This window comes from Ascaphus truei, chromosome 11 (assembly GCF_040206685.1).
Source record: "Ascaphus truei isolate aAscTru1 chromosome 11, aAscTru1.hap1, whole genome shotgun sequence".
Taxonomy (NCBI): Eukaryota; Metazoa; Chordata; class Amphibia; order Anura; family Ascaphidae; genus Ascaphus; species Ascaphus truei.
Genome location: NC_134493.1, coordinates 37,373,617 through 37,393,445, shown reverse-complemented (window position 1 = coordinate 37,393,445; position 19,829 = coordinate 37,373,617). Strand labels below are relative to the sequence as shown.

At 42.1% G+C, this 19,829-nt stretch overlaps 1 protein-coding gene across 1 annotated transcript in view; it reads left to right on the top strand.

Annotated features, from left to right (window-relative positions):
* Positions 1-16,936: 16,936 nt before the first annotated feature.
* Positions 16,937-19,829, top strand: part of CACNG3 (calcium voltage-gated channel auxiliary subunit gamma 3) — a 47,392-nt gene continuing 44,499 nt past the window's right edge. The window contains exon 1 of the mRNA XM_075565671.1: positions 16,937-18,860. Coding sequence (XP_075421786.1) covers positions 18,650-18,860 — 211 coding nt within the window. The 5' untranslated portion in view covers positions 16,937-18,649. The remainder of the gene's footprint in view (positions 18,861-19,829) is intronic.

Sequence of the window (19,829 nt, the reverse complement as noted above, 5' to 3'; positions counted from 1 at the left end):
TACTGGGGGGGAGCAGGCGGGGCAGTTTAGAACATCTCCTTAGAGCAGCTGGGCTCAACTCCAGTCCTCAAGCCCCTGAGGTTTTCAGGATATCCCAGCTTCAGCAAAGGTGGCTCAGTCGAATACTGAGCCTCTGATTGAGCCACCGGTGCTGAAGTGGGGACTGATTGAGCCACTGGTGCTGAAGCAGGGATATCCTGAAAACCTGACCTGTTGAGGGGTGGGGGGAGCTTGAGGACTGAAGTTGTGCACCCCTACCTGTTATGGCAACGTCACGTCATTTAACACTGGAGCCAAGGTAAGGGGGGACGTTTGCATGCCCCTGCCTTAGAGCAGGGGTGCGCATAGTGGGGGGGTGCTCCACCCAGGGGGGGGGGGTGGGAGAATTTCCAGGGGGGCGCGGCAGCTACAGAGGTGCCATGCTCTCCCCCAAGACACTTTAAGTGGTGGGGGGACAGCGTGAGGCCTCTGCAGCTTCTCCTACCTGATCTTCGATGACGCGTCGCCATAGTAACTGGCGTCAAATGACGCTGCGGGGCCACATGACATTTGATGCAAGAGTGGGGGCATGGGCGGGAGGTGAGAAGGCAAGTGGGGTGCAGGGTCAAAACTTTGGGCACTCCTGCCTTTAGAGCAGGGTACGCAAACATTTCTCCCTGCACCCCCGTGCATGCTGTTGCCCCCTTACCTTGTCTCCGGCGTCAAATGACACCGCAGGGTCATGTGATGTCATGTTGCCATGGTAACGCTACGTCATTTGACGCCGCGTTGCCATGACGATGCGTTGCTGGAAGCCAAGGTAAGTGAGTTACATAGGTCTCTCGCGTGGTCCCCCGGCATTTAATTGAAATGCCCCACGGAAGAGCGCAGAGCCCCTGTAATCGCCTCGCCCCTAGTTTGCTCACCCCTGCTAGAGTACACTGCCTGCTTAGTACTTTCTTATTTGCCATGCGCAAACTATCTACAAAGCCACATTCATTACAGAAGGTTCAATCACTGGGGCGGTGAAGGAGGGAACCATTTGTGGTTTTATCGATTTGTTTTCTATTTTGAGGAAATGTTGATTTTAAATAATATTTTTGTGGTCTCTTCAAAATGCCACCCAATAAAGTCTGGGTTCAGAGCCAACAATCAAGTCTTTGTGGACTTGATCCAAGGAAGACACTTTAAGAACCTTTAGTCCAGTAACTGCTCCAGTTCCCAGACATTTTCACACCAGCCGTCTCTCGCCTGTAACAAAAGCCTGGCGTTTATATTTTTATATATATACACACACACACACACACACACACACACACAAACCCTGCCCCCTTCACTCCTGATCACTTCCGTGGTTTGGTTCCATTTTTAAAAGTTATTAAATGTATATGGAGTTGTAAAGCCACTTCTACCAAAAGTGTTACATGGCTGAAGTGTTCATTTTACTGTTACACAAATAAATAAAAACCCTCGGATGTCGCCCTCCAAGGAAGAAAATCTGTTAGATTTCACAGGAGTCTGGCCCAAAGTATGCCATTGGGATGGAGAATTACGGTGAAACGTATGAAATGCTAAAAATCAGTGAGACCGACTCCAAATCATTAAGATAGGTCTTCAAATTGTTAGCAGTTAGGGACCACATAAAGGTGCGGGCCACTTTTAAGCAATGCGTGTATCTGTTTTATATGAGCGCAAGTCACCCATGTGCACAGCTACAGGCGTGCCTGCCATATACGGTAAGAGCATGTCTGTGCTCTCGTGAGAACGCTAGGCCGTAAGATGCTGCAGTGTAGCGTGGTGGAGAGGTTGTCATGGTAACTGTCAGAACTTGTGTGTGTGTGTGTGTTTGTGTGTAGATGGATGGATAGATGAGTTGGGATGGCAACCGCTGTTTACCATTTCTCCATCATAAACATCCACATCTGATATGGAAGACCTATGCAGCGTTTCAATACACAGCTCCTTGCTACAAAATATGACTCCATCCCCCATAACCCAGGGCTTCTCAACTCCAGTCCTCAAGACCCCCCAACAGGTCAAGTTTTAAGGATATTCCTGCTTCAGCACAAGTGGCTCAGTCTAAGAGTTGAGAAGCCCTGCCATAACTCTAGCCATTCTCCTTTCCTCTCATTTATAACGAAGGGTCTGTTCACTTTTCCCCTTTCACAGAAGGACAAGAGGGACACGTCTAACTTTGACAAGGAGTTCACTCGCCAGCCGGTGGAACTCACCCTCACAGACAAACTCTTTATCATGAACCTGGATCAAAATGAGTTTGCCGGATTCTCATACACAAACCCGGAGTTTGTCATCCAAGTGTAGAAGAGGAGGTTCTTCTGCGAGACTGTTCCCGAATAAACAAATCCTGATCTTCCTGTAGGGACCGTACCTGCTTTAATGGAAGGGGGTCTTGTATGCAGGATACCACCCACTGTAACCACCTCCATGCCAGAGGACTGCATCACATTGCACACTAATGCACTGCAGGCCCTTCTCGGCAATTAACTAGTTAAGCCTTCTGGGCTACAGGTGTGTGTGTGTATGTATATATAATATATATATACACACACACACACATTTACACACAGATGTGGCTAGCTTCATTGTTTACCCAAATAATACAAAAGTTTTCATAGGATTCACAGGCAGCAATAATACAGAATGTTACAACATATCTGCCCAAATGAGGTGAGTGTGCGTGCAAATCATTGTGCATATTTAGTATATGCACCCACTCACACACTAGGTGTGTGTGTGTGTGTGTGTGTGTGTGTGTGTGTGTGTGTGTGTGTGTGTGTGTGTGTGTGTGTGTGTGTGTGTGTGTGTGTATATGTATATATATATATATATAATATATATATATATATATATATATAGTGTATATATATATATATATGTGTGTATATATATATATATATATAGTGTATATATATATATGTGTGTATATATATATATATATATATATATATATATATATAGTGTATATATATATATGTGTGTGTGTGTATATATATATATATATATATGTATATGTGTATATATATATATATATATATATATATATATGTGTATATATATATACACACACACACACACACATCCAAACCAAAAAGAATATAACGTATTTAAGGATTGAATAAGCATCCCATGTACTACTGTGAATATCTAGTGGCATCCCACCTGAATACCATTGCTCCCTGTACAATGCGTATTCTTTCTCCGACCCCATTTCCAATTAGGAAAACACATCTGGGCTGCTAATATGTGAATGCCAGAATTCCTAGCAATAACCATTCAAGAACTGATCACATGCTTCCTTAGGAAGTGCCCCATCTGTTTTTTTTATGAAAGAGAAAAAAGGGGCACTCCAGACGTCCGGAGTTGCTTGCCTTGGGTAGATGGGAGGCCAGATCCAGTATGTATCCGGTATCCAGTACAGCGCTATGTACATTAATGGCGCTATATAAATAAAGACATACAGTATGTGTGGTGAAGGGCAGCACTCATGGCTGTTTTGGTTGAGATTTATTAAGAACTCAACATATTGATAGATCCAAGAGTGGGACCAATCCGTGAGCATGAGTGCTGGACATCACTATGCATGCAATTAGTTTTCTATTGTTTGTAGATAAACAGAATATATTGGGGGTCTATTAAAAACGTCTTAAATCTGCCCTGGAATCGCTCTAGCGATGCGATCCCTGGACGATTTGAGACCTTCAACAAAGAGCAGCAGAGTTTGAACTATCCATGGGGGTTCTTCATCACTGTATCAGTACTTCAAAAACCATTAATAACAAACAGACCTTAATAGAAGTGTTGAGCGGTTGAATACCCCCACTTTATTACCGTACACATACCTCACTTATCTTTTAACCCTTTTAGATCCAGAAGCACTCTATGCATTGTGTTGCCTGTTCCTCTGGCAGAGAAGGGGTTAGACTAGCAGCTCCCCTCTACTGTGAACTTCAGAGATGATGGGGTTAATGTCGCCTGCTCACCCCACTGCAGAACTTAAGGGCTGAATGTCGAAACACCCAGCTGAGTTAAATCTGACTTTCATTTGCCCTGATCCTCCTGCAGAGTTGGATTTCAAAGACACACACACACAGGTTAGAAGAGATTTGTTGTAGCTTGTGATACCTTTAGTGGACCAACATGAGCGTTCTTTATAAACAGAATTCTATTGTACAGAGCTGTGCAAACCTCGCAGGTCTCTTCTTCAAGTGTAAGACTTACTAGCCTTACTTGAGAGAGGGAAACATTGTTCCCGAACAGGTTGTTGACTATGCATTGAATGAAGGAAATTAATCTCTTTTACCACTTCCAGCCACCTGGTGTCTTCTGTTTAGTCACATTATGCAATTAGTCAGTTGGAAGTATGTTAAAGGCCTCGCTGGCCCTGTAGAGGTTATCGTGAGTCTTTGAGGACATATACCAGGGATTATACAGGATGCTGAATACTTTCTGTGCCAACGGGGCTTGCAATAAATTGCTTCAATAGCAACACAATATAATCTCATATTATGACAGTATACTCTTTTGCTCTAGCGCTACTGTATCATAAACTGTACATGAAGAGTGTAGTTCATGAATCACAGCATGGGTCTCCCACTTCAAAGGACAGTGCCTTGACTGCAAGGCTATTCCTTCTCCTTATTTTACAATATTGGGCTGTGATATATCAAACTGGACAGTTTATTTGTTATGTTCTCTGACTCTGTCCCTTAATTTGTTTTTCTTCCACAAAACCAAAACATCCTTAGTATGTGCGTTACAGGACTCCGAGGCTGCAAAAAATTGTAAACCTGTGTTTAATAACAGTAAAGAGGTTAAGGGCAGATATATATATATATATATATATATATATATATATATCCACAACGTCTGCAAGGACAGAGAACGTATTAACCATTTACTGCATCTTTTCTTTAAAAAGTATATATTTTTTTAATGACCATAGATACAAAAAACATTGTTGGTTCCTGCCAACAATTGCACCTGCTCACCTCCTACACCTGCTCACCAGGCCATTTCGTTCTTTCTAAACTCCAAGAGACGAGCACAAGTAATTCTCATTAGAGTTACAAATGTGGATCAGAGAGCAGAGAAATTATTATCCAACATCAACACTCCTTCCAGCTTCACGGTCAGACTCTTAGAAGTTTGATCACCCCCTTCTACACATTAGCTGCTCTGATAAACAGGAGTAGTACCACACGCTGAAGAATGGTGATCAGTCTCTTACACTCTTACCAGTCGGCCCATATATTTTAATGGTGCCACCCTCTTAAAAAACAGAAGGCTCACTCATGTTGATTTAGAGGAGGAATGTGGGGATGCTTTTTTACGATCATGAACTATTTCTGTAATGATCTATATCAGGGGTGGGCAACTCCAGTCCTCCAGGGCCATCAGCAGGTCAGATTTGCCGGCTATCCCTGCTTCAGCACAGGTGGCTCAGTTGAAGACTGAGCCATCTGACACCTGTGCTGACGCAGGGATATCCTGAAAACCTGACCTGTTGTTGGCCCTTGAGGACGGGAGTTGCCCACCCCTGATCTATATAATGCATTTTAGTGCTGCTGGGGCCAGAAACACACTGCTTTGAACTGAATGTGTTAATGTGCATGTGTATGATTTATGGCGCCGATTTATCCAGAGAAATGAAGAAGCCGGTTTCTTTACAGCTTATGTTGGATGGGGTTTTTTTGCAAGTAATAAGTCACTTCAGGAAATTTTATGTCAGGAGGTAAGTCGATAGTGCTACGGAAGGAAACTACTATAACAACCATGAATAAACCCATCACAAACATCAACATGACACTATCCTATGTCTCCTAATAAACCTGTGAAGTCGTCTTCCTTGTGCTGGGGAAGATTTTAGTCTAATTTGAATGGGGCTGAACTGTCCCCTCAGCACAAGGGTAATGTCTTCACAGTGAATTAGATCATTTCAGGACCATGGTTAGTTCCTGCTTCACTTCTATATCAGGACCCCGGTCAGCTCCCTGCATCAGCTGTCCAATGCTATGGTTTGCAGCCTGTTAAAAGTACAGTCATTATTTAAATGCCTCCTTGAGCTGTTCTATTGATGGGTATCATACAGAAAGAGTAATGTAGGCTAATAGAAGGGTTTGGCCAGTAGGTACTATGAGACAAGAACTCTTAGCTAAACTGCTGCAAGTACTGTGCAATTCAAACAGAGCTAAAGCATTCCAATGGCATCAGCAATACCTGACTGCAGGAAGGGGACAGGCAATTTACCCTGATGTGCAGGGGTCAAGTGCAGCATAACATGGAGGGGGTTATTTTATATGAGCTAATAAATAATTTCAATTAAACAAATGCTTAGCATTTTAACATGGGGAAAAAAATTTCATTACTGCAGTTTCAACATTTTAGACTTACCCCCAAACAGGCAAAGGAGAAAATGTTATTTACAGCCCTTGCATTGCTCGAAGTGACCAAGCGCCCAGTGCAACAAGTCCATTTGTGAATGAGGCAAACCCGGGGGGGGGGGGCATCTTATCAACTGGACAACATGCAGTGTATTACACAGTAATGTTTGAGCATGGGATTATGCAGTCTTCAATGTATCCAGATAACAGGCTTTTACTGCCATTGTCTTCCATTGTCTGGTGATCTACTTACTGCTGGATCTCACATTGTGATTACTGCATGTATGACATGAAAAATAAACAGTCAACTTTTAAATTATGTGGTCTCTGATGGTTTCATCTTTTTTCAGTATAGTGCTGATAATCTCCACAGCGCTGTTCATAAGGTTTTGCAGAAATAATGTGTATTTGCCCCAAAGAGCTTGCAATCTAATTTTGGTGACGGAGGCACAGGGAGATACTGATTAGCCCGCTATCACAAGGAGTGCTGACACTGGGATTAAGAACTGGGTTAATCCCACTACAAAGGCAAGTGTTTTTTTTACCACTAAACAACTCCTTTAGTCTATTTCACTGCTGAGTTTTAGATCCAGAAATCCCTAATTTGCAGAGTCCTTGTTTCTTAACCCACCTCACTGCTTTGCAACGTGGTGCAGGCTCCCATGACAGCTAAGGGGTTAACTTTAATAGATACTTAAAGTTGCAGCTCAATGTAGTTCAGTTTTGTCATGCCCATCGCCCTCACTTTCTCACCCGCGGGCGTGAAATCTTGCAGTGATTTTCCATTTTTGGAGTAAATTTGAAATTTTGGCAAATGTTTCAGGAGGCGTCTTAAAAACATGGCCTCCAGGTGATGGTTCCTGTTCTGAAGGCTGGAGAGAGAGAAAAAAATCCTAAAAACAAACATAACAGCCAGCGAGGGTTTATCACAGGGGTGGTCAACTCCAGCTCTCAAGCGACACCAAGAGGTCAGGTTTTCAGGATATCCCTGCTTCAGCACAGGTGGCTCAGTCAGTCCTTGCTTCAGCACTGGTGGCTCAGTCAGTCCTTCAGCACAGGTGGCTCAGTCAGTCTCTGCTTCACCACAGAGACCTTAATCAGTCCTTGCTACAGCACAGATGGCTCAATCAGTGGCTCATGATTGAGCCACCTGTGCTGAAGCAGGGATATCCTCAAAAACCTGACCTGTTGGTAGTACTTGAGGGCCGAAGTTGCCCACCCCTGGTTTATCAGGATACGATGAAGCAAAACAGAAATCTCCTCCAAAGCTGTCACTTCATCATTCCATCAAAGATGTTGTGTGGAGAATACCAAGCTCATTAGTGTTCCAAACTACGACCAGACTCCCCCATCCGTCCCTGACCTTCAGTAGGATTCCCCCTCCGGCCATCTCGCAGACATTTCATCTGCACCATAATCCCATTCTGCTCATTATTCTTTATTTAATGTTCCCTCAAAGCACTGGAATCAAATCAATTAAAAAGGTAGCACAAGAGACCTTTGTCCTCATTAGTAGCAGAGTCAGGCGTTCGTTAAAGAAATCAGCCTCGTTTCTTTTGCCCTTGTTTGTTTCTTTTTAATTGTGATGGAGTTTCTGCAGTTTACAGTAACGGCCGTGATAGGAAGAGGGTTTCTCAGTTTCTATCGCCTCTGTAGCAGTAAATATCCTATTGTGCCACTACAGCAGAACACATCTAGGTGGAAAGTCTTGCAACTCCTTCAGGTAGCATTTGTGGAATCACCAATGAATCCTGGATGATTATTTACATTTCTGTTGTTCATTTACTTTCATGTAGTTAAACCTGAGATCCCACCATTATTTGGTAACTCACAATAAACAGTGACAGAGAAAAACACTGGTGTAGTTAAAGTTTGGACAAAAGTGAACCAATGACACACCTAAACACTCCTTACGTTCTGCCCAGGACATCCAGCTCTTCTCCCACTTTATTACCTCCTCTCACTCCCGCCTGCAAGACTTCTTCTGTGCTGCCCTCTCTCTCCGGAATTCCCTGCCACGCACCATCAGACTCTCCCCCTGTTTTCAGATATTTAAAAACTCCCTGAAAACTCACCTTTTCAAGGAAGCCTATTCGCCATACCTCTAACATCCAACTCCCCTCTCATTCCAACCCCATGGGGACCAACGGTGCGGCTGGACCAATCTCCCCCCCCCCCAAAACCTTAATGGCTTCAGCTGTCAGACTGAGCCATATTCTAACCTCAGCCGCACCTTATCCTACAATAAGCAGCCACCTTACCTTCTTTTTCATCATTGTCCCTCATTCCCTCTAGAGTGTAAGCTCCTCGGAGCAGGGCCCTTATTACCTCTTTGTATCTGTCTGCGCATGTTTGTCCTCACCTGCATGTAACTGTTTATGTTACAGCCATAACTCTGTACCGCATTGTACCACGCTACGGAATATGTTGGCACTTTACAAATAAACAAAAATGATGATAATAATAATAAACAATACTAATAATAAGGACAGTGACAAATTAACTAGACTGTAGCTGATTAACAATAACAGAAATAACAGAGGTTTTTTAAAATAATGTTTTCAGCTTAATATTTCCATGGTAAACCAACGATTTGGAGGGTTTTACAATGTTTGGCAAATGATCTTATCACTATAAGACATTATTTAGTCATCAAACTTGCTGGCTTAGCTTTGTTCCTATGTTGACAAATTAATTATGAGGCCATTACTAGTCAAACAGATAAACATACAGTAAGTAGCTGATCTTCTTGAATGTAGTATTCCCAATAAGAACGGTTCATATTCACAAGATAAAAATAAATAAGACACTTACTTTAAGGGCAATTACATCTTTAGAAGCTATACATTTTGCTTTGACCCATTTAGATAATCTGCCCCTTTTAGGAATAGTGCAGTTTAGTTATTACAGGGAATTGGCATTGAGCAAACGCTTCGTAAACAATTCTAAGGGTCTCTGAATTTAACTTCCAGGTCATTTCTCTATCAAACGTATTTACAGAAAGAAACAGGAAATCAAAGTGTTCTTGAAAATATTAAACCCCTCTGTTACACTGCAAACGTGTCTTCAACTGAGTTCCATTGGGAGAAAAGCGCTACATAAATAAAGTAGTTATTATTATTATTTCGGATCAATACCAGTGTTTCCTCTGAGCAAAATTACATGGGGGGGGGGGGGGGAGTTCCTATTTCAAAATCTGAAATTGGCAAGCCGATATCTCTGCAGTGCTACAGCCCAAAAAGAGGGGTATGCGGATTATAAATAGACATTTTTGAAGATGACATGAGATTCCAAAATCATTTTTTCTGTTCTAATAAAGAAAAGGCTCAGTTCTGATACTCTATTTGTTTTTAAGAGAAGATACTTCAAGTTGACAAGGTAGATACATGGAATATTCATATTGTAGTATACATCATTTTAAGGGTGGTAAATAAAGTCTCCATTCACTGGAATTAGGGGATTTTTTACAGAATGTCTTCTCCGGAAAGAACCACAATAATCTTGAAACTTCTGCAAAACATTAATTAATTATATTTACAGTGTTCCAAAAAAGATATCCCAACCTGCACATACTCAGATATTCTCCAATATAATACAATCCATTGGCGATATATACTTGCAGTCCTAGTCTTAACTCTGTGCCCAGGACATACTTGAAAACAAGAGGTAACTCTCAATGTATTACTTCCTGGTAACATATTTTATAAATAAATAAATAGTCCATAACGTAGGATAGGCTAAGAGTAGGATCAAATACATTTTACTATGGTTCTGCTCTGGGAGGAAACACAGCCAGGTTTATGAAGATGAAATATCTAAGTTTGAAAGAGAAAAAGATTGGAGTCATTATTGGACTGTAGCAAAACAGGAATGAAACATTGATAAATCTCCCCCATTGAGAGTGTATGCAGCAGCAGCACTACAGAGATTAATGGATACAGAGTGTGGCTCGTATCAGGAATCCATTCATGTGGAAACGTTAAGGATGGATCCCGTGTGCAGCAGTAAAGTTAGTTAGAGGTTTCTGGGGGTTATTTTCTATAGTTTCCCGGCTGCAAAACTGGGCCGAAACCAAGAAACGTAGAAATTGCACCAGATTTATCCGAGGGAAAACTCCACTGCAAGGTGTTCCTTTTCTTTGATGGATATGATGCTGTATTTTGCACTGACGTTACTCCAGTTCTGCAGCTTGGAGACTTTAGTCAATAGATCTATGCCTAATAACAGTGTTTAAAGTGTTACTTAAGGCTAGAACAGACATTTCCATCCTGACTTTTATTTTGAGTAGGGTAGCTTGTTATTTGGGGAAGGCCAATGGAAACCATGGAGGAGCTGATGGTTTTTCTTCCCAAAGGAGTGTATAATGATTTGTAACGCAACTAGTTGCAGATCCCTCTGGCAGTGAATGGGTTAAACGACACTAATGTGAAGTAACAGATTCTTCATCTAAGTCCATCACCTTTTCCCCATTTCTGACAGTCAGATACGATATCATGTAAAAACCTTCCTCAAATGTAAGGAAAGTATTTAACTAATTAGACTGAATGAGCATGGTTCTAATGTCTGACACAGCTGCAAGTCTGCAAGTGTCAAAACAAACTTTTCTTCTATTGATACATTGACCTCCTGAAGTGTACTGTATGTTGAGTTGTGTTTGTCAAGCAGCTTCTGTGTTATTTCTCTCTTCCAAAGGTTAAAGAGATCAGGTCCTGAGTCTGACAGACATTTGTTTCCCAGGCTCTTGTTCCTTATCACTGACCTGGGTGATTCTGTTCTCTTTCTACAGTATGTCACATTTCCATTGTATCTCTATCTCTCTCTCCACCTCTCTACCTCTCTACCCCTCTACCTCTACTTCCACTGAAAATGGGACACGTTGGCTGGAATAGAATAAGCCCCTTACTACGCTGCTTAAAGTCCCACTAGAATAGCAGTGGGTGTTGACATCGAATAACCATCTCCTGAGACTTGTGAATATTCCACAAAGCTATTCTTGCTTCCAAAATAGTCTTTCTTTGGCTCATAATAATGAATGGGAAAGTATACCAAGTAGATAGTGGCTGTCACGACTTCATCCATCAACCAGACACCAAAGAGATGGGTGGATGAAATTTAAAAAAATGACAAAACGTTCAACTGTAAAAGGCACGACAGAGACAAATAACCGATGTGTGTATCTCTATATCTTTGGTCACCACCAACCAAGGTCACCAAAACCTGCTCCTTTCACCCCATGACAAAAGGACAAGGATTCAGGGTAATGACATGCACTGACCTACAGTACAAATGCTAAGTACAGTAGGTCACTTAGTTGTCACTTCCAATGCATTTTATACATGGATTCCCTAAAGTTCTTTCTTGCTGTATCACAAAGCCTCTACAGCTAAGCCCAGGCCAGAATCAGAAAACTCGCTCATAGACCAACCGCTTCATTCTCTTGGACACGTCAGTTTGAGCTTGGTTACTGATTCTGTATGATGAAGCTGGCAGTGATGCTAATTCAATGAAGAATGGAGTTGCATCCATAAACCCAGCATGGTTAAAAGACTGGGGCAGGAGTGACCAACTCCAGTCGTCAAGGGCCACCAACAACTCCGTTTTTTACTATATCCCTGCTTCAGTACAGGTGACCCAACAGTGGCTCAGTCATTCTGAGCCACTGATTGAGCCACCTGTGCAGAAGCAGGGATATCCCTAAGACCATGAAGTGTAATGTTAATAAGTATGTAAAATGTTGTCCAGTATCACAAGTGTATTCGGGGCTATACATCATAAACATAGTTACAATCAGCCCTTACCCTGAAGAACTTACAATCTAATGGTAATTCGTAAGGTACGTTGAGATAAAGTGTGATCCTTGGAGTCACGTAAAGTTGAAAATCAGCCTCACACCAAAGCCAATAACTTTGGAATCATTAAAATACCAAGTCCTCCAAGTCCCTCTGAATAATGACTCTCATTATAGCAGTGTTCCTCCTGTGGTTATACTTTGATTCCAGTCTCCCCTGAGTCACAGGACCTCATAGAGCCCTATTAACCTCCAGGTGATTCAATTTCATGATGCTATCAAATAAGTACTTGTTCTGCTATACATGAATAGATGATAGAGGCCCCCAGGTTCATTCCGTGGGCAGTTAAGTTTACATCTCTCCAGTATGCACAGGTAGCTATCACACTTATGTCAAGGGGGAAGAGGATATTACTAAAGGGCAACAATGTGGCAAATCCATTTACCTTAGGGGTATTAACCCTTTCATTGTTAGCACAGATCTGTTTTGCAAGTATTTTCACTTTGCCACCACTGTGCTGGATGTTGGTAGATATTCAATTGCTTATATACTTTACCTAGTGTAGGTGCATTATAATCATATGCCCCTTTAATATGTGCATCAATACAATCCGCACAATGATAAGTAATTAGCTAAGTTGTCGATTGATCCGTTCTCCTGTGATCGATCAGCAAAGATTTGGCTCGGGGGTTCACTAAATGGCTGTCAGTGCAGCAAAAGAGGACCAAAGATGCAAATTTCTGTGGGGAAGATCATGTGACCAGGCAGTCACTAGATACAATTGGTGCACTGCTAGAGAGAGAGGGCAGGGCTAAAAAAGGGGTGTTTCAGAAGAAGAAGGGGATGTGACAGTAAATGTTTGTTATAGAAACAAAAAAGGCTTGTTACATTATAATACATTCAAAATGTGTTCAGAGTTGGGGGTTTAAAAAAAATGCTACAAGTATTTTCTCATAGTACAGAACTGATTTATTAAAAAAAAAAAAAAAAACACGTGTAGGATATTGCTGGGTCTGCAGTTTTAAAGCAGAATTACTAAGATGTGCAAACTTCACTCCTGCAATCCAGTCTCAAGTCTCTGATTGCCTTCTTGCTATATCCTCATGGACAGCACTCTGCCGAATTCAACGTAATACGTCTAAAACTGAGCTCCTCCTATTTGCCCATAAATCTAGCTTAATATCCCCCTTTTCCATCACAGTAAACAGTACTACCATCTATTCTGTCTCCAAAGCATGTGTCTAGGAATGACATTTGGCTCCTCCATTTCCTTCTCCATTCACAAGATCTGCACTTTCCTCTGTCAATCTGCAGCTAAAACTCCAATGACTGCCCTTATCCTCTCCTGTCTGGATTATTGTAACATATTGCTAACAGGTCTCCCTGCCTCACAACTTTCTCCCCTGCAATCTACCCAACATTCTGCTGCTAGAATAATTCAATTTTCTCCCAAAACAGTCTCTGTTCATCTCGTCCTTAAATCCCTCTCCTGGCTTCCCATCAAGTTTTTGATCACATACAAAGTTCTCCTCCTGACCTTTAAGGCTCCCCACTCATCTGCTCCTCCCTACATATCAGCTCTGTGCCCCTGCTCGTCTACTGCACTCTAACCATAATTGTCTCCTTTCCGCGCCTTTAACCTCTACGCCGAGCACCTTCTCTCCCCACCTTTAAGTCAAACCTAAAAACTCAACTCTTAAATGAAGCATCCCAATATCCCGGACTCGTGGCTCCTGTCCCACACCCACAGTCACTCCTACCAAGCATTGTGGCCAAGCACTGCCACCTACTGCACTTACACCCCCACCTGCTGTCTCTGTAAGTCTCCCAACATACCACTTAGATTGTAAGCTCTCTGGGGCAGGGATTTCCTTTTCGATTGTCTTATTTTGTTTGTTGCACTTATTGTATTATAATTCCCTGTACTGTTTTTTAAATCTTTTTTGTAACACGCTAAGTACACTGTGAGCGATATATAAATAAAGATATACATGCACACATATAAAGTATTAATTTATATGACTATGCACTTCAGGATGTCTGAAGCATCATCGGCTTAATTAAAATAAATATTTAAAAAACAAACAACAACAAAAACCTGTTCATAATGTCTAAATGAATGACCTCAAGCATCAAAGAAATGTCTAATGTGCAAAAGTATTCTCATCTGTGGTTCTCAAACTGTGGTCCCTAGACTATCGCTGGTCCTCGAAGACAAGTGGTGGTCCCTTAAAACCTTCAAAAATCACTCCGCTCTTTCCTGCAGTATGTGCAGATTTTATCACTACTGAATACATATTTTTATATACAGGTCCAGTATTGTTAAAATATATGTTATACAAATATAAAATATATATATTGATGAACAGAGCCAAGTGATCCTCCAAATAATTATTAACAATGAAGTAGATTGCAATATGGAAAAGTTTGAGAGCCCCAGCTATAGATAGTTACGAATTAAATATGTTGTCACATCAAAGTGACCTCTTCTGTCCCTCCATGTGAAATCAGAACTGAAGGAGAACCCTCTAATTTACCACATGCAAACTTCCAGTCTACAGGAAAAGTCCTTCTAGGTTGGGTAGCAAGAAAGATGTATGAGAACCTTTCTATGCAGATTGCAGTTTTCGTTATCTAGAGCCTGTATCCAGGGTATAAATGACTTCGATTTCAACACTCCTGTTGGTACCAGGAACATGTGTTATTACAATACACCATCAGTTTAACTCAGGGGTGACCAACTCCAGTCCTCAAGGGTCACTAACAGGTCAGGTTTTCAGGATATCCCAGCTTCAGCACAGGTGCTTCAATCAGTGGCTCCAGCACTGATGGCTCAATCAGTGGTGCAGTCATTGAGCCACCTACAGTATGCTGAAGCAGGGATATCCTTAAAAACTGACCTGTTTGTGGCCCTTGAGGACTGGAGTTTGGTACCCCCGGGTTAACCCTTTTCTTGAGAGGTTGAGGGTGGGGAGGGGCAATGCTCTGCAGGCCTGTGTTGCAGCAAGGGGGTTAAAAGGAAGTTAAATAACAGAAATAGGGAATGACATGATTAATATTCATTAGGTACAATGCTAAACAATGTAGCTTGTTTATTTTCCATCATAACGCTTGATTTCATGCTCAATTGTATAAAAGCTTTTAACATCTAAGTCATGTTTAATGCACAGTCATTGGTAAACAAGATAGGGCACATTAATTAATTTGGGTATTGGTCTGGTACTTGCTTCCACTTGCTCAGCCCATTATTTAACTTTTAACACAACCCCCCTTTCAAACCCTTTTTAAACGAGGGTCCTGGACTTTAGGGGCCAAGCTCCCCTAGAAGGCACAGTGCACCTACTATATTTTTTTTGTCATAAACTATTTATTTTGCATTTTCACTGGGGTACAGCAATAAAAAATGGGAAAACAATATGTGGAAGACAACATAACTGGCGGAGGTGCAAACATTTTTCAAAGTCTGTGCATTAAATTGCTGAATACAAACCTGAGACACACTATTTTGGGGAGGGGGAAGAGGGGTTGGAGGGGGGAGAGAGAGGGCCTGGACCCTCCTTAATGGCTCGCATTAAATAACCACATAAAGAGCTTGGCATAGCCAGAGCTCACCAGTCCACCCCACCATGTCTCCGTTGTGTTGCCTGGTTTGGGTTTAATCCGCCTGACCCCTCCTGTGCTAGCCAAGGGCCCCAGATCCTGGAAAACCTATGCCACTACTTGTTTAATGATACCAGCACCAGTCTGCTGTAAGTAGAAGTCTGATTTACATATCGGTTAAGTAATGTCTCTCATCAATGCTGATATTCAGCCAGTGCTAACAAGAGGGCCGACTACAGAAACTCAGGACATGCTTCTCATATACAGCTGAGATACTAAGACCACTAAAAGGCCCAGAGAAAATGTCAAATGACAGTTCAGTCATTCAAATATATAATGATATATGGTGTGTGTGTGTGTGTGTATACACCTAAAGAGAAGCAGCTGGCACTCCAACAATCAATATTATTTATTGGTGCATGTTCCATAAGCATCAATAGAACAAAATGTTCCTTTGTGAGAGAAATCAAGAAACAGCACTCAAATGTAAGCATGAAAAACCTGTATTTGAGAATACATACTGTAGCACACTTATAACCAACGTTTCGGTCCAGGAAGGTCCTTCCTGGACCGAAACGTTGGTTATGTGTGCTACAGTATGTATTCTCAAATACAGGTTTTTCATGCTTAAATTTGAGTGCTGTTTCTTGATTTCTCTCACGAGGAAACATTTTGTTATATATATATATACATACATACATACACACACACACACACACACACACACACACACACACACACACACACACACACACACACACACACACACACACACACACACACACACACACACACACACACACACACACACACACACACTCGGCAATGATTGATTTACATATACATATTCATACACATTTACAAACATTATGAAATTGTGAATAACAATGTCACTTACCAAAAATGAGAGCAACCCTTTCATGAGTTTATTCCAATATTTATTGTCATACCTGAGACATTATATTTTCAGTCATCTCGGGTAAGAAATAGAAAATAAATGCTGTCCTCCAGTACTGTATGCTGAAAGTAATTATAATACACTGGATGGATGATTTTCTGTTTTGTTTCTCAGATGATTAGCTCCCCAATCACAGGAAGCACGCTGCCCCTTTAAAAAAAAATCTGCCTTCTCCAGGGTTTAATTCTCTCTGCATCAGTTGACTTCAGCTTTTGCATAATGAAAGGCTGAGTGGCACATTGGAAGGGGCGAGAAGACATAAGCAGTACAAGGAGCTGTGAAATGCTTCAGTATCAGAGAGAGATAACGAGAGACAGGGTCAGAGAATGCAAGGGTGAGAGAGGGTGACAGGGAGAGGGAGAGAGGTGAGGTGAGGAAGGAGAAGGAAAGAAGACGAGAGAGAAGAGGGAGAGATAGAGACAGTGAGGAAGAAATCAGAGAGAGCTAGAGACAGAGTGTGGGGGGTGTTTTGGATAACATCTCGGTATAAGAAAGTGCAGAATGGTTGGAGTTTGTGTCCTCACGTTTGGAATGGCAGAGTTGTCAGCTTAGTGAATATTGGGAAGGGGCAGAGGTGCTGGGATAATACAGGCAGAGGCTGGTGTTTAAACTTTCCCAAAACAGATGAAAGAGATTGCATCATGTCATCAGAACCCAGAAGAGAACCCGACGACATGGGCTATTTAAACTCTGCATAGAAGGACAGCCCAGCATCCAGATCAACAGGAACAGGCAGAAGTAATGCGGGCTCCCAGAGGTGGAAGGTAGCCTCTCACTGTAACAATTAGCTTGGGAAATCAGCTTGACCGAGACCCAAAGAACTGGGACTGCATAGTAATCCCATAAACCGAATCCAGCACAGATGAGCGGGGTGCTAGTTTTGTGATAACCTTTCAACACCAGATTCTGACGCTTTACAAAGCAGACATGAAGTGTTCATTGTAAAGCATAGCCTGCCCGGCACAGGACTCCAGGAGCTGTCCGTTCAGCACCACCGCCTGGAACTCTCCATGGTCATACAGTACAAAGCTACAGTGACCGGGCTCTAATGATGCCCCCTTGAATACCATCACTTGAACCTCTTTTGCCTACACACGGACACAGCTCTCATATAGTATCTGGTGCATTCAACAACATCGAACATGTTTTGTGCTCCATACATATGAGCTGCCTGGTTACACGATCTGCCCCTTGTATTTGGACGCTCTTGGCTATAACAAAAAGCAGGGGTTGTGCTTCAAGGACCTGATCTGTCAGCATTACGAAGTGGAACACTTTTTTTTGGTAAGACCCAGGCAAAGAGCTATGGGCTGTACCATCAGCACCGCGGTCAGAATCCTGGTCCTAAAGGGAGGAGCAATGGATGCTGCAACTATTCTTTAGTGACTAGAAAGTGTATAGTGATCACGCAAAGCGAATGTTGTCACGTTTAAGAGGCTAAACATGCTTTTGGGAGATTATTTTGGTAACAGGGTTTCATGGGAGGTTTATAGAGGACAGCATTAAAAAGACAGAGCTACAACCATCACCCTTTTCTGCTTATTTCCCCCTGCATCATTTTCTTCAATTCAGAGCACATTATAACCCACAGGATCGAATGATTTAAACCCTATAAACGCCTGAAGGATTTGCATGAGGAAGCATGACCCTTCACAATAAGGAACAGCTCGTGTAGCAGTGCTCACCGGTGCATTTGGTACTAAATGTTACAATCACCAATGAAGAACACTAAAGCGGTTAGGACATTTGAGACTTTCCTTGCATGCCTTCCTGAAAAGTTTGCTCTGAAAGGGTTACATCCGAGGATATGAGAAGCCTGAGGTTTTAGTCCCTTCTTTCAGCAGATGTGAAACATCGCCCAGGGGAACATCACCCAAACCAATGTTCTTCTCTAGCTGAAAGCCTCTCTACCATGATCAAGTATGAGGATGTGTGACAGAGGTGTTCAGATGTTAATCACCACCGTGGGAGCCTTTGCTGCTTTTAGTCTGATGACCATAGCCGTGGGCACAGATTATTGGCTGTACTCCAGAGGTGTCTGCAGGGCCAAATCCACCAATGATAATGAAACCAGCAAGAAGAATGAAGAGGTGATGACCCACTCTGGACTCTGGAGAACCTGCTGCCTTGAAGGTATTTCTCAGGAGGTCACCTGTAGTAGCCTATGACATTTTGCCATATACTTGTTATACATTGATTCTGTGTAGACTGGGGCTGTTTAAAGGCAGGAGGCAGAGAGCTGGCAACTTCCCTATACAGATACATTAACCTCTTCTCTGTCAAATGGACCAGGAAAGCATTGCTTGTGTTGCTGGGCCTTCTGGCAGCAAAGGGGCTAATTTGTGTCACTTTAGCGATAAAACACAGAGATTTCAGCAAATTAGTTAAAATCTTTATGTGATGTAAATACATGTACTGTTTCAAAGGCTATATGTCACTCCAAACAAATAGATTTACATTAAATAATTCCCACTGAAGTCCAGTTTAAGGATTTAAGAAATCATGGAGTGACCTCCAGCACCAAAAGGGTTAAAATCCTTGATGGACCGAAGGCTTCCTATATGAGTATGCAAATGTCCTATCTTCTTCTCTGCCCTTGAAAACAGTAATATCCAAGTTGGACATACAGTAGGCAGGTATTTGCTCTGTAGTTTGTGGTGTGTCTACTGGTAATTAAACTCCAGTGGCTTCCAGACTGAAGTGAAAATCTACTTGTAGAATCAGTGCAGAGGGAAACACCCAGGTCTCTGTCAGTGGTGAATTTCATATATTGGATGGAAGTAATCTGTTTCCAAAGCTCTACCTGGCTGATAAGGATGCTTGCAGTCACCTCCTCAACATGAGTGCTAGAAACCTCATCAATTCATTTCAGATCTCTGCTATACAATAATCAAGAGTTTTCACCAATTCTCTCTTCTTTCTGCTATTTGCAGTATGTTTTTTTTTAAATGTATTTGAAGATTAGCATGTGTGGGAGAAGGAGGTACCTGCAGTGTAGTGCTTTGCAGAGCTGCCATGTACTGAAATGGTTAACCCCTTCGCGGACAAAGTGGGGCCTTTTGGGTGGGGACAAATACATTCCAACACTTACTAAAGGCTATT